This window comes from Halichoerus grypus, chromosome 3 (genome assembly GCF_964656455.1).
Source record: "Halichoerus grypus chromosome 3, mHalGry1.hap1.1, whole genome shotgun sequence".
NCBI classification, from domain to species: domain Eukaryota; kingdom Metazoa; phylum Chordata; class Mammalia; order Carnivora; family Phocidae; genus Halichoerus; species Halichoerus grypus.
Genome location: NC_135714.1, coordinates 138522748 through 138536489, shown reverse-complemented (window position 1 = coordinate 138536489; position 13742 = coordinate 138522748). Strand labels below are relative to the sequence as shown.

General features: G+C 32.8%; 1 protein-coding gene across 4 annotated transcripts in view; it reads left to right on the top strand.

Moving 5' to 3' along the window:
• The window catches only part of FSTL5 (follistatin like 5), a 725252-nt gene that overhangs the window by 610237 nt on the left and 101273 nt on the right, over positions 1-13742 (top strand). For 2 of the 4 annotated variants that reach the window (XM_036106567.2, XM_036106566.2), the window contains exon 11: positions 8790-8816. The exons of the other annotated variants lie outside the window; for them this stretch is intronic. In XM_036106567.2, the coding sequence (XP_035962460.1) occupies positions 8790-8816 (27 nt within the window). The remainder of the gene's footprint in view (positions 1-8789; positions 8817-13742) is intronic. 4 annotated transcript variants of the gene reach the window in all.

The following is a 13742-nucleotide window of genomic DNA, read 5'->3' as shown; positions in this document are numbered from 1 at the left end:
GCATTCTTTTTTTAATTTTTGTCACTAGTGAAATTGTTCTATAATTCCCTTTGTTTTGCTCCTTGTGATTAGTTATTGGCATCACTTTTGCTGACTTTATAAAATAAATAGAAATGTTTCCATAGCCTAAAAATATTTAACACAACTGGACTTGTATCCTTCTTAAGTGAGTAAATATTTATTATAAAACCTCAAATCCTGAGAGTATGTTGGGAAGAAACTATTTTTAAAAATGTTTCAATCAGGGGCTTTCCAAGATGGCAGAGGAATTGGAGACTTTAGTTTTGTCTGGTCCCAGGAATTCAGCTGGATAGCTATCAAATCATTCTGAACACCTGTGAACTCAACTGGAGATTGAAGAAAAGAATTGCTGCAACTCTACAAATAGAAAAGCGACTACTTTCTGCAAGCATGACAAGATGGAAAAACTCACCTCAAAAAAGTACTGACTGCCAGGGACCTAATCAGTATGGATATAAGTAAGATGTCAGAACTAGAGTTCAGAATCATGATTATAAAGATACTAGCTGGGGTTGAAAAAAGCATAGAAGACACTAAAGAACCCCTTTCTGGAGAAATAAAAGAACTAAAATCTAATCAAGTCAAAATTAAAAGGCTATTAATGAGATACAATCAAAATGGAGGATCTGACTGCTAGAATAAATGAGGCAGAAGAAAGGATTAGTGATATAGAAGACAAAATGATGGAGAATGAAGAATCTGAGAAAAAGAGAGATAAACAACTACTGGATCACAAGGGAAGAATTTGAGAGATAAGTGATACCATAAAGCAAAACAATATTAGAATAATTGGGATCTCAAAAAGGAAGGAGGGACAGAAGGATATTGGAGCAAATTATAGCAGAAAGCTTCCCTAATTTGGGGAAGAAAGCACACATTCAAGTCCAGGAGGCACAGAGAACCTACCTTAAAATCACTAAAAATAGGTCAACACTTCAACATATAATAGTGAAGCTTGCAAATCTCAGAGACAAAGAGAAAATCCTGAAAGCAGCTTGGGACAAGAGGAGCATAACCTACAAGGGTAGAAACATTAGACTGGCAGCAGGCCTATCCACAAGACCTGGCAGGCCAGAAAGGACTGGCATGATATATTCAAGGTGCTAAATGAGAAAAATATGCAGCCAAGAATACTATATCCAGCAAGGCTGTCATTCAAAATAGAAGGAGAGATGAAAAGCTTACAGGACAAACAGAAACTAAAAGAATTTGTGATCATTAAACCAGCCTGGCAAGAAATATTAAAGGTGATCCTTTAAGCAAAGAGAGAGCCCAAAAGGAACAGAGACTAGAAAGGAACGGAGACAATATTCAGAAACAGTGACTTTACAGGCAATACAGTGTCACTAAATTCCTATCTTTCAATAGTTACTCTGTATGTAAATGGACTAAGTGCCCCAATCAAAAGACACAATCTATGAGAATGGATAAAAAAGCAAGACCCATGGATATGTTGTCTGCAAGAGACTCATTTTAGACCCAAAGACACCTCCAGATTGAAAGTGAGGGGGTGGGAAACAATTTATCATGTTAATGGACATCAAAAGAAAGCTGGGTGGCAATTCTTATATCAGACAAATTAGATTTTAAGCCAAAGACTAATAAGAGATGAGGAAGGACACTATATCATAAGTAAAGGGTCTATCCAACAAGAAGATATAACAATTGTAAATATTCATGCCCCTAACATGGGAGCAGTGGATTTTATAAACCAATTAATAACAAAACAAAACAAAAAAACATTGATAATAATACAATAATAGTAGGGAACTTTAACACCCCACTCACTGCAATAGACAGATCATCTAAGCAGAAAATCAACAAGGAAACAAGGGCTTTGAATGACACACTGGACTAGATGGACTTCACAGATATATACAGAGCATTCCATCCCAAAGCAACAGAATACATATTCTTCCCAAGTGCTCATGGAACTTTCTCCAGAATAGATCACATACTGGGTCACAAATCAGGTCTCAACTGATATCAAAAGACTGAGATTATTCCCTGTATACTTTCAGACCACAATGCTTTGAAACTTGAACTCAATCATAAGAAGAAATTTAGAAGGAACTCAAATACTTACAGGTTAAAGAGTTAAAGAGCATCCTACTAAAGAATGAATGGGTCAACCAGGAAATTAAAGAAGAATTTAAAAAATTCATGGAAACAAATGAAAATGAAAACACAACTATTCAAAATCTTTGGTATGCATCAAAGGCAGTCCTAAGAGGGAAGTACATAGCAATATAAGCATTTCTCAAGAAACAAGAAATGTCTCAAATACACAAGCTAACCTTACACCTAAAGGAGCTGGAGAAAGAACAGCAAACAAAGCCTAAACCAAGCAGGAAAAGAGAAATAATAAAGGATAGAGTAGCAATCAATGAAACAGAAACCAAAAGAACAGTAGAATAGATAAATGAAACTAGAAGATGGTTCTTTGAAAGAATTAATAAGCTTGATAAACCCCTAGCCAGATTTATCAAAAAGAAAAAAGACCCAAATTAATAAAATCATGAATGAAAGAGGAGAGATCTCAACCAACACCAAGGAAATACAAACAATTTTAAGAACATATTATGATCAAGTACATGACAACAAATTAGGCAATCTGAAAGAAATGGATGCATTCCCAGAAACTTATAAAATACCAAAACTGAAATAGGAAGAAATAGAAAACTTGAACGGACCCATAATCAATAAGGAAACTGAAGCAGTAATCAAAAATGTCCCAACAAACAAGAGTCCAAGGCCAGATGGCTTCCCAGGGGAATTCTACCAAACATTTAAAGAAGAACTAATACCTATTCTTCTGAAGCTGTCTCAAAAAAATAAATGGAAGGAAAACTTACAAACTTTTTGTATGAGGCCAGCATTCCCTTTATCCCAAAACCAAAGACCCCACCAAAAAGGAAAATTACAGACCAATATCCCTGATGAACTTGGATGCAAAAATTCTCGGCCAAGATACTACCCAGTAGGATCCAACAGTACACTAAAAGGATTATTCACCACGATCAAGGGGGATTTATCCCTGGGCTGCAAGGGTGGTTCAACATCTGCAAATCAATCAATGTGATACAATGTGATACATTAATAAAAGAAAGAATAAGAACCATGTAATCTTTTCAATAGATGCAGAAAAAGCATTTGACAAAGTACATCATCCATTCTTGATTAAAACTCTTCACAGTGTAAGGATAGAGGGAACATACCTCAATATCATAAAAACCATCTATGAAAAGCCCACAGCAATTATCATTCTCAATGGGGAAAAACTGAGAGTTTTTCTCCTAAGGACAGGGATGTCTACACTCACCACTGTTTTTCAACATAGTACTAGAAGTCTTAGCCTCAGCAATCAGACAACAACAACAATAAAAAGGCATCCGAATCAACGAAGAAGAAGTCAAACTCTCACTCTTTGCAGATAACATGATACTCTATGTGGAAAACCCAAGAGACTCCACCCCAAAATTGTTAGAACTCCTTCAATAATTCAGCAAAGTTGCAGGATATAAAATCAATGCACAGAAATCCATTGCATTTCTATAAACTGACAATGAGACAGAAGAAAGAAAAATTAAGGATTCAATCCCATTTATAGTTGCACCAAAACCCCTAAGATACCTAGGAATAAACAACCAAAGAGGCAAAAGATCTGTACTCAGAAAACTATAGAACGCTCATGAAAGAAATTGAGGAAGACACAGAGAAATGGAAAAATGTTCCAAGCTCATGGATTAGAAGAACAAATATTGATAAAATGTCCATGCTACCTAGAGCAATCTATACATTCAATGCAATCCCTATCAAAATTACATCAACTTTTTTTTTCATAGAGCTGGAACAAATAATCCTAAAATTTGTATGGAATCAGAAAAAACCCTGGATAGCTAAAGGAATGTTGAAAAAGAAAACCAAAGCTGGTAGCATCACAATCCCGGACTTCAAGCTCTATTACAAAGTTGTAATCATGAAGACAGTATGATACTGGCACAAAAACAAACACATAGATCAATGGAACAGAATAGAGGACCCAATGTGGACCCTCAACTCTATGGCCAACTGATCTTCAACAAAGCAGGAAAGAATATCCATTGGAAAAAGACAGTCTCTGCAACAAATGGCATTGGGAAAATTGGATTGCCACATGCAGAAGAATGAAATTGGACCATTTTCTTGCACCGTAGACAAAAATAGACTCAAAATGGATGAAAGACCTAAATGTGAGACAGGAATCCATCACAATCCTAGAGGAGAACACAGGCAGCAACCTCTTCGACCTCAACCACAGCAACTTCTTCCTAGACACATTGCCAAAGGCAAGGGAAGCAAGGGCAAAAGTGAACTATTGGGACTTCATCAAGATAAAAAGCATTTGCACAGCAAAGGAAACAGTCAACAAAACCAAAAGACAACCAACAGAATGGGAGAAGATATTTGCAAATGACATATCAGATAAAGGGCTGGTATCCAAAATCTATAAAGAATTTATCAAATTCAACACCCAAAGAACAAATGATCCAATCAAGAAATAAGCAGAAGGCATGAACAGACATTTTTCCAAAGAATACATACAAATGGCCAACAGACACATGAAAAAATGCTCAATATCACTCGGCATCAGGGAAATACAAACCCAAACTACAATGAGATACCACGTTACACCAGTTAGAATGGCCAAAATTAACAAGACAGGAAACAACAAGTGTTAGCGAGGATGCAGAGAAAGAGGAACCCTCTTATGCTGTTGGTGGGAATGCAAGCTGGTGCAGCCACTTTGGAAAACAGTATGGAGGTTCCTCAAAAAGTTAAAAATAGAGCTACACTATGACCCAGCAATTGCACTACTAGGGATTTACCCCAAAGATACAAATGTACTGATCCAGAGGGGCCCCTGCACCCCAATGTATACAGCAGCAAAGTCCACAAGAGCCAAACCATGGAAAGAGCCAAGATGTCCATCAACAGATGCATGGATAAAGAAGATGTGCTATATATATAAAACAGAATACTACTTAGCCATCAACAAAAGAAATCTTGCCACTTGCAATGACATGAATAGACCTAGAGGGTATTATGCTAGAGAAATAAATCAATCAGAGAAAGACAGTTATCATATGCTCTCACTCATATTTGGAATTTAAGAGACAAAACAGGATTATAGGGGAAGGGAGGAAGAAATAAAACAAGACACAATCAGAGAGGGAGACAAACCATAAGAGACTCTTAATCATAGGAAACAAACTGAGGGTTGATGGAGGGGAGGGTAGTGGGGGGATAGGATAACTGGTGATGGACATTAAGGAGAGCACATGATATAATGAGCATTGGGTATTATATAAGACTGATGAATCACTGAACTCTACCTCTGAAACTAATAATACACTATATGTTAATTAACTGAATTTAAATAAAAAATGTTTCAATCAGTACCATGGTTATTTTTATTCACTTTTTTCTTTATTTCAGTTTGGATATTTATATTTCCTTGGATTTTTTGAGTGAAATCCAGATTATCAAATTTATTAGCAAAAATTCTACATTAAAGTGATGAATCACTAAATTCTACTCCTGAAACTAATGTTACACAATATGTTAACTAACTGTAATTTTAATAAAAACTTGAAACTACAAAAAAAATCTACATTAATTTAAAATCATAGCTACAGTCATTCCTTCTATCTTCATTGTTGCCCCATTTCTTTCCCTTTTTTCTTCCTCCTGGTTCTGCTTCCATTTCTGCTTTCTCTCTCATTGTCTTTTTCCTTCTATTTTGCTTAATAATGCATCAGTTAAGTCTATGTATTACCTCTTAGCCAAACTCTTTGGGTCCACACATTGAATACTTATTTTTTGTTGTCTCATATGAATTGTAATCATATTTTATTATTTATTTATTTATTTATTTTTAAAGTTTTTAAAATTTAATTTAGAGAGAGAGAGATCAGTGGGGAGGAGCAGAGGGAGAGGGAGACAATCTCAAGGAGACTCTGTGCTGAGTGTGGAGCCCGATATGGGGCTCCATCTCACAACCCCAAGATCAGAGGTAAAACCAAGAGTCAAACATTAGCCGACTGTACCACCCAGGTGCTGCCATATTTGTTTTTTTTTTTTAAATATTTAATTTATGGAAGAATTTTGTGTGTTTAAATACTTCGCATGGATTTTCATATTTGTTTTATCCTTGTCTGAAAATGTCTAAACTATTTATGCTGATTGAAATATACCTACAATATAGAGACTTTTCATTTTCTAGTTTACTTTGGGAGCACTCTTGAAAATTCTTCCAGAAAATCTGAACAAAACACTTTTATTTGTAGAGTTCAACATTCTGTTTGTATAATACAACATTCACTATGAAAATACTTATTCAGTGTTAATAACCATATTATTGAAACTTTGTCTTTTTTCTCTTAATTTTTCAAATACTGAGAGTGATGAGTTAAAGAAATAGAATACAAGTGTGTATTTATCAATTTTGTTTCCAGTCCTAACAGCTTTTGCTTCATATTTTAATATTATGTGTTTAATTTATATAATATTAAGTTCAATATGCAGTGCTTTGAATTTTATCTTGTTTGATGTTAATATCACAAACCATGTATTTCTTGGTACTTTCTCCTAAATGATTGCCTATCTTGAAAATATCTCTGTCCTTAACTCCTTTAAACTAGCACTGCCTTGATATGCCCCTAGGGTTTGTGCAGGCTTTTTCTTTTCTCTAGAAACCTTATCCTTACGGTCCTCACTTGCTTCACTCTTACTCATCTTGCATCTTTCACTTTCAGTATTTCCTTATGTTTAATCCACCTGCTAAAAGAATTCACAGTACTGTTCCTCTCTTTCATAACCCATTAAGTGGGTAATTTAAAAAATTTTCTCTGTCATTTCGTGAATAGTGTTTTTATTTTTATTTTTTCCTCAACTAGATTATAAACTCTATTAACAGAGAGATTGGGCCCGGGGAATCTGTGTATTGTATTACTGAATGCAATGTCTGACACATGTTAGGTGCTCAGTCAGTACTCACTGAGCAAATGAATGGAGATGTGACGAAACATATATCTAGTTACATTTTTTTTATATAAACCAGGAAAAAAAAAATAAGTCTAATCATGGCTCAGCCTTTCCTGAACCTACAGAAGAAAATTTAATCTCCTCTGCATTGTGTACAAAAGACTTTCTTGATCTACTCATGGAAAAATTCTCTGGCCTCATCTTCTATCAGTTTTGTTCTTCAAATATACTCAATTATTTAAATTTCTCTGAATAGAGTAGTTCCCCCTTATGCAGGGAATATGTTCCAAGACCCCCAGTGGATGCCCGAAGCGGCTTATAGTACTACACTCCATATATGCTGTCTTTTTTTTCTTATACACACATACCTATGATAAAATTTAATTTATAAATTAGGTACAGTACAAGGTTGACACTAGTAACTAATAATAATTTAATAATATACTGTAATAAAAGTTATGTGAATATGGTCTCTCATTGTACCGTACTCACCTTTCTTCTTGTGATGATGTGAGATGATAAAATGCCTATGTGATGAAATGAAGTGAATGACATAGGCACTGTGACTACTATTGACATTCTGATGAAACTTGAGGAGCAGGATCATCTACTTCCAGACCGAGGTTAACTGCTGGTAACTGAGGTCTGTGTCCTCTCCTTGCAAATAGATCTATCATTTTCATATTCATTTCAAGAACACTGTAGACAACAAGAACAGCACCACAAAATGTCCTGAAGGGATGAATGTTACTTTACAAAAATTTATTTTTAAAATGCTTAGCAGGTTTTGAAACTGGATGACTTGGGCCTTCAGCCTCCAACTAGGAGTGGTGGAGTATAGTCTTGGCTTTGCTACATTCATGGGTGGGGGGTTCAGCTTAAAAAAAGTGATTATGCTTTAATATGGTTAAAATATTCAGGGAATATTTAGATGTGTGTAAGATTTTACACCAATTACACTTTCTTTTGACATATTATTTTGCTGTGAAAACATACAGAATTTGGGCAATTTTGAATTAGTAATGGAGGCAGACATTTCTCTGAGAATATTTCTAATTGGTATTTTTTTCTTTATTTCTATCTCAATATTTTAACTCTATTGATTTAATCTCTATATAGTATTTAATATACCTATTGTCCAGAAACAATTTACTATGAATCATTGTTGTGCATTGAACTAACCAAGATATATTTGGATATATTTCATTTTGTCTGGTTTAAAAAGTGAAAACATATAATACTTAAAAATAAACTACGTCTGTGTTCAAAATCCTTTATTAAAAGAACTCTTCTTGCTCAGGATATTGCATATTATGTAGGAATATTACATATTGTGATTACTGAGAATTTTTAAAATATAATTTTTTCAGTTAGCAACTTTTAACTATACTATCTTAAATAAATAGTTTTAACTACCAATGTTTGTTCTAAAGATGTATTTTAATAACATAACCTAAATATCCCCTCTTTCCAGTGATGCATAAAATGTTCTTTGTTCATTAACGAAATCTTTATTCCTAAGAAGAATTGGCAATTTCAAGAAATGAAAAGAGCATTATTAGCTAGTACAGCATTTTACTGTTTTGTTAATTCAAAGTAGTTTGTTGAATTCACCATCACCACTTTTATGTACATGTTCTATCCTAGAGATTGTGACCTCTTTAATAATTATTTATATTATTATGCAATTGGAGCTCTCTACTCATTTTTCTTTCTCTCCTGTTTCCTTTAACATGCTGCAGTAGCTAACATATTATGGAGAGAAGAAGGTACTAAATTCCATTATTTTTATATTGTGATTATTTTGCTTAATTTTTAGTGGATTTGTTGACTATCAGTTTTAATAATTACCTTATTTGTTTTTATGTTGACTAAATATTTTTGTTTTATTATAAATAGATATTCTTTTGTAAACCTGATACCATTAGAAATATTTATTACTCTTTATCAGTTTGATTTATTATTGATATATAACCAGTGAAGTACATTATAATATATTGAAATGCTTTTAAGAATTTAAAATTAAGTCAAAGAAATAAAAGCAAACTTAAACATAACTTCCATAATAAACCCTGATTTAGATTAGAAAAAAAATTATAAAAACCATTGCCTTATCAAATTATTTAAGAAAGTGGGTTATAAACTTGAAGAATCTAGATTCAAATCTGGTCTCCACAGCTCTATAACCAAAGGCCTCTTTATGTCCCAATTTTCTTATCTGAAAAATAAGGATAGTTTAGTTGTTTATAATCAGTAGGGCTACTACCAGTTCCTTAAATATAGGCTACACTCTATAAACAGTGTCCACTTCCATTTATTATTGTTATTACTATTTTTTTTTTATTCGTAAAGACTGGGGAGAATGTGTTTGACCAGGTACTCACGTGCTTTAGTTAATTTTTTAGGAGCAAAATGTAATAAGTCATCATTATAGTTCTGGTAAGCAATGACCAAAATATTGCCTCCTAATCCATTCTAGACAAACTTTCTCTTCCCTGATTATAGTTTCCCATATGAACTGGAGTCCCTGCCACCTTTGAGGGCCTTGTCTCATAAGCTTCACGTAATTCGAGAATTGAAGCATCTCAGTTTTGTTCTCAATGATGAGGCCACACCACCATTTTTCCCCTTGATATTTGTTGCTTCTGAAATCTTTTGTATAGGCTTCTTCAAGGTCTGGTTTACTAAAGAGATTCTGGTGTGACTGTGCCTTCTCATTTTATTCCACTTAGATATTTCACATTTGAACATACAAATGTAGTCATTACTAAAACTAGCATTAATATATCTATTAAACAACATTTTCTTTATATCTCTTCCCTCTTGAGATCAAACAAATATATCTCTGGGCATTTTAAAAATCGATTTCATGTTATCATCATAATAAAAAGAACAAAACCTAAGTAGTCAGAGATCAGGTAGCACAGTTCTGGCTTTGCTGGTTAATTGCTGGTAAAAACTGGATGTGTTATTTTACTTCTCTGAGCCAGATTTTTCTAACACATTGCTTGAAATACAGTTGGCACTCTCCTTATAAAATTGTGATATGTAAATGTCCTTAAAGTATGTAAAACAACGTTTTCTTATAATTTGACTGATAACAATCATGAACATTATTATATTATAATTTTAATATGTAATAATAATATCATATTCTTCAGGCTACTTTTAAAACTATGAGACATCCAGATTAATTAAAATCACCCTGAGATTCATTATATGAAACCATTTTTATCTATTTAAAATTTTCTTCTGTTAGGTTTTTTAACATGTATGCTCTCAATAATTATTCTCCATCAATCAATGATTTGTTTACTCTTCATAACTTTGACAGAGAATATGTCCTTGAGAAATAATAGTTATTTAGTATATTTTGCAGATAGTTTTAAGACATATATAATAAATGTCTCTGGGTAAAGTTTTTAAATCTTTTATTTCATGTGCAATTATCATCAGGGTCCTTTGTTGTTTCTTAGAATAAACAAGATTTAACATAATATACTTGAAACAATATGCCTGATTTAGGTTCATAGGCATCTCTAAATTAATTTTTTACAATGCCACAGTTATTGGCAAGGCATTACAATTAGAAATGATTGCATGTAATAATAGTAATGGTGGCCAGAGATAATAGACCAGCTTGAGGAATCACCGAATCCTAACAGTGTATACAATTATTTCATAAAAAGTAATTAAAATAATAGCTAACTAAAACTTCCAAAAATTTTCTACCTTCATTTTTAAAGGATAGAATAATAACAAATACGAACTACATAATTCCGAGATCTATTTTCATTTCCACCGTAGTAATGTTTTCTGTTTGCATGCTTGCCTCTTTACCATGGCTAAGAGAAATTTATCCCAGAGAGAACCAACTGGGGAATTCCAATTTCAGGCATTCTAAGATAAATATTGGAAAGATAGTTAAAAATGATAAACTTCTCATAATGTCATTGTACTTATAAGCAAGTATTAAAACCATAAAATTTTGTTTAACTGAAGAATTATTTTTTAAACATGAGCATCAGAATCTAGCTTAGCCAGGACTTTGTAATCTAAATCGATTTTACTAATTTAATATGTATTATCTTCGGAATCTCATGGATATTTAAGCTTGAAACACAGAGTCCTCTACTTCTCTGGGTTCTTCTTCCAGTTCTTTTCTAGTCATCATTGTGGTTTGCAAGAGTGCAGAAAGACATTGTTAAAAGAGGAAATATGTCACTCATTTATTGACAAATATTTTAAAGAGCCTATTAAATGCAAAGCACTTTGAAAATACTCAAAATATAAAGATAGGAATATGGTCCCTAAAGAAAATTTTGATCTAGTAAGTTAAAGTCTTAATCATTCGTATTGATAACTAATTTTACTATATGATTTGAAAATATACATTAAAAGATCCACTGTTTGGTTTCCTTCTACAATATTTTTTTATGATCTTGTGATAAAATATAATGTAATAAAGTAATCTTAAAGTTTATTTAGTTTACAACTGTTTAGGAATACATTATATGGTCTAGCTTAATAATCCATGTTTTGATTTGGATAAACACTAACTTAAAGAACTTTAAGCCATTTTACTCACTGATGAATTATCTTAACTTATAGATATGCTAAATTCAAGCTCAAAGGAGAGATGTAAGGTGGTTCACTATATAGTATAGTATTTCCTAAATTTGTAATAATATGGAATTATTTTGATGAATATCTATAGGATCAATATTGAATAAAGATTACTTTAGGAACAACTGAATGGATATGACATCTAATGATTTGAAAGCCAAACAAATAATTTCTATGTTTATAAAAATTGAATGTCCCTTCGATTCCTTGTAAATATTTATGAATCTATTCACATGAAAATATAGAAACGATTGAGGTAAATCACTATATTAGCCAGGCTCATTGACACCTACCAATACAAAATGCAAATAGAAATTACAGGGAAATCTTAACAACAAAGGTTGTATGTTACACCATAATCTGATTAGGTTTGTGACCTATAATGTCACGAAAGTGGGGGAAAGGGGATATGGCAAGCAGGTCAGCTTTTAAGTTCTTCAGCCTGAAATTACTCACATTTCATTGGCCAGACTATTATACTTGCAAGGGAGGTTGGGAAATACAGACTAATATATACCAACTTTGTAAGTTCCACAAGCTTCTCATAAATTTATTTTTAGAGAAAAAAATGCTGAGATTCTCAGGACCAGATTACTGCTTCACAGTAATATTGATGAATTATTTAAAATGAAAAATAATTTTCAGAGCGTTAAGGCTTCTGAATGCATCAAGCTTAGAAAGTCATAGCATTGTGGAGACGTAGAGACCATGCCTTCTAACGATCAGTACATGATGCCAATTAAATCGTGATCAAGTTCTCGGTATTTTCATTAGCCAGTCCACTATCGTTGCTTTAAATACTAACCTCAACCTAAACTTTTTAGTATTTTATATTCTTTCATTAAAAAGGTTTTCAAATCAAAATTGTGATCTGACGAGATATACCCATTTGCAGATATATGTATATATACATACACATAAATATGTATACATATGCTAGATGTATACATACATACATTTATACACATGGGCACATATATAATTAAATATATGATTCCAACTAACATTAATTATATAACACAAATACTCTATTATGTTATAACCTTTGCTGTGTTAATCGTTAAATGTGAAATTAATCATGCAGATTTGCATTCAGCTTTTTCAGCAGATCTTTGGAAGTTCAGGAAATGGTATACTGACTCAAATGGACTGATTTTAGATAACATCACTCTGACCAGGCAAATAGTACCCAGTTGCTGGATTAATAGTGGCTAATAAAGAGCTTGATACAAACACTCACTTTCTAGCAAGAATGAAATAATAAGTTTTATTTTAGTTGAACATAATATAAAGATCTTTTTGAGGTGCAGTGAAATGATGCTACTTTGTGTGTAAAAAAGTTTTTATCTCCAAAGACAAAGATACAAAACATGGGAATATTCATGAACCAACAATCTTTCCCCGCTCAGTTATTCAAGATGAGAAAAGCAAAAGTGAAAAGAATAAAATCAACTGATGAAGGACTTTACAACACTAAAACTTATTGAATTATCTTTCATTGGTTACCAAATCACTGCATCATATGATTATAATTTGCTCTTGACCATACTTAAATCCTAAAGCAATGGTAATTTAAATCAGAGGAAGACAAATATCACCACAAAATATCTTTCATTATTGACTATCTTTTGTTATTGTTGTCCATCCAGTAATTAGAAATTAACCACATTTTATCATTGATATAAATGATGTAATATATATGCTATATATAAGAAAAAATATCATTATATTATCACGATACACTGTTATTCATGAGCAGCAATCCTAAAGGATTGAGACAGACATGTGCATTGCATCCATTTTTTCTCAGTCCATTTCACGTATTTAAAGGTGCAGTATTGATTAGAAAATCCTCTGGGAAATACTTCCCTCTTACAAGACTGCAAGTAATTCTTGCTTGCATCCTTTCTCTGTAGAGAAAGAAAAAGCAAAAAGAAAACTCACAAGGAACAAACAAATTATGGATAACTTTCTGGAGCCGCTATACTCCATTAGATTAACAATCGACCCTGAAAAGACAAAGTACATGTGTCTGTCTTCACTGGGGGATGAAAAAAGAAACTAGAGCC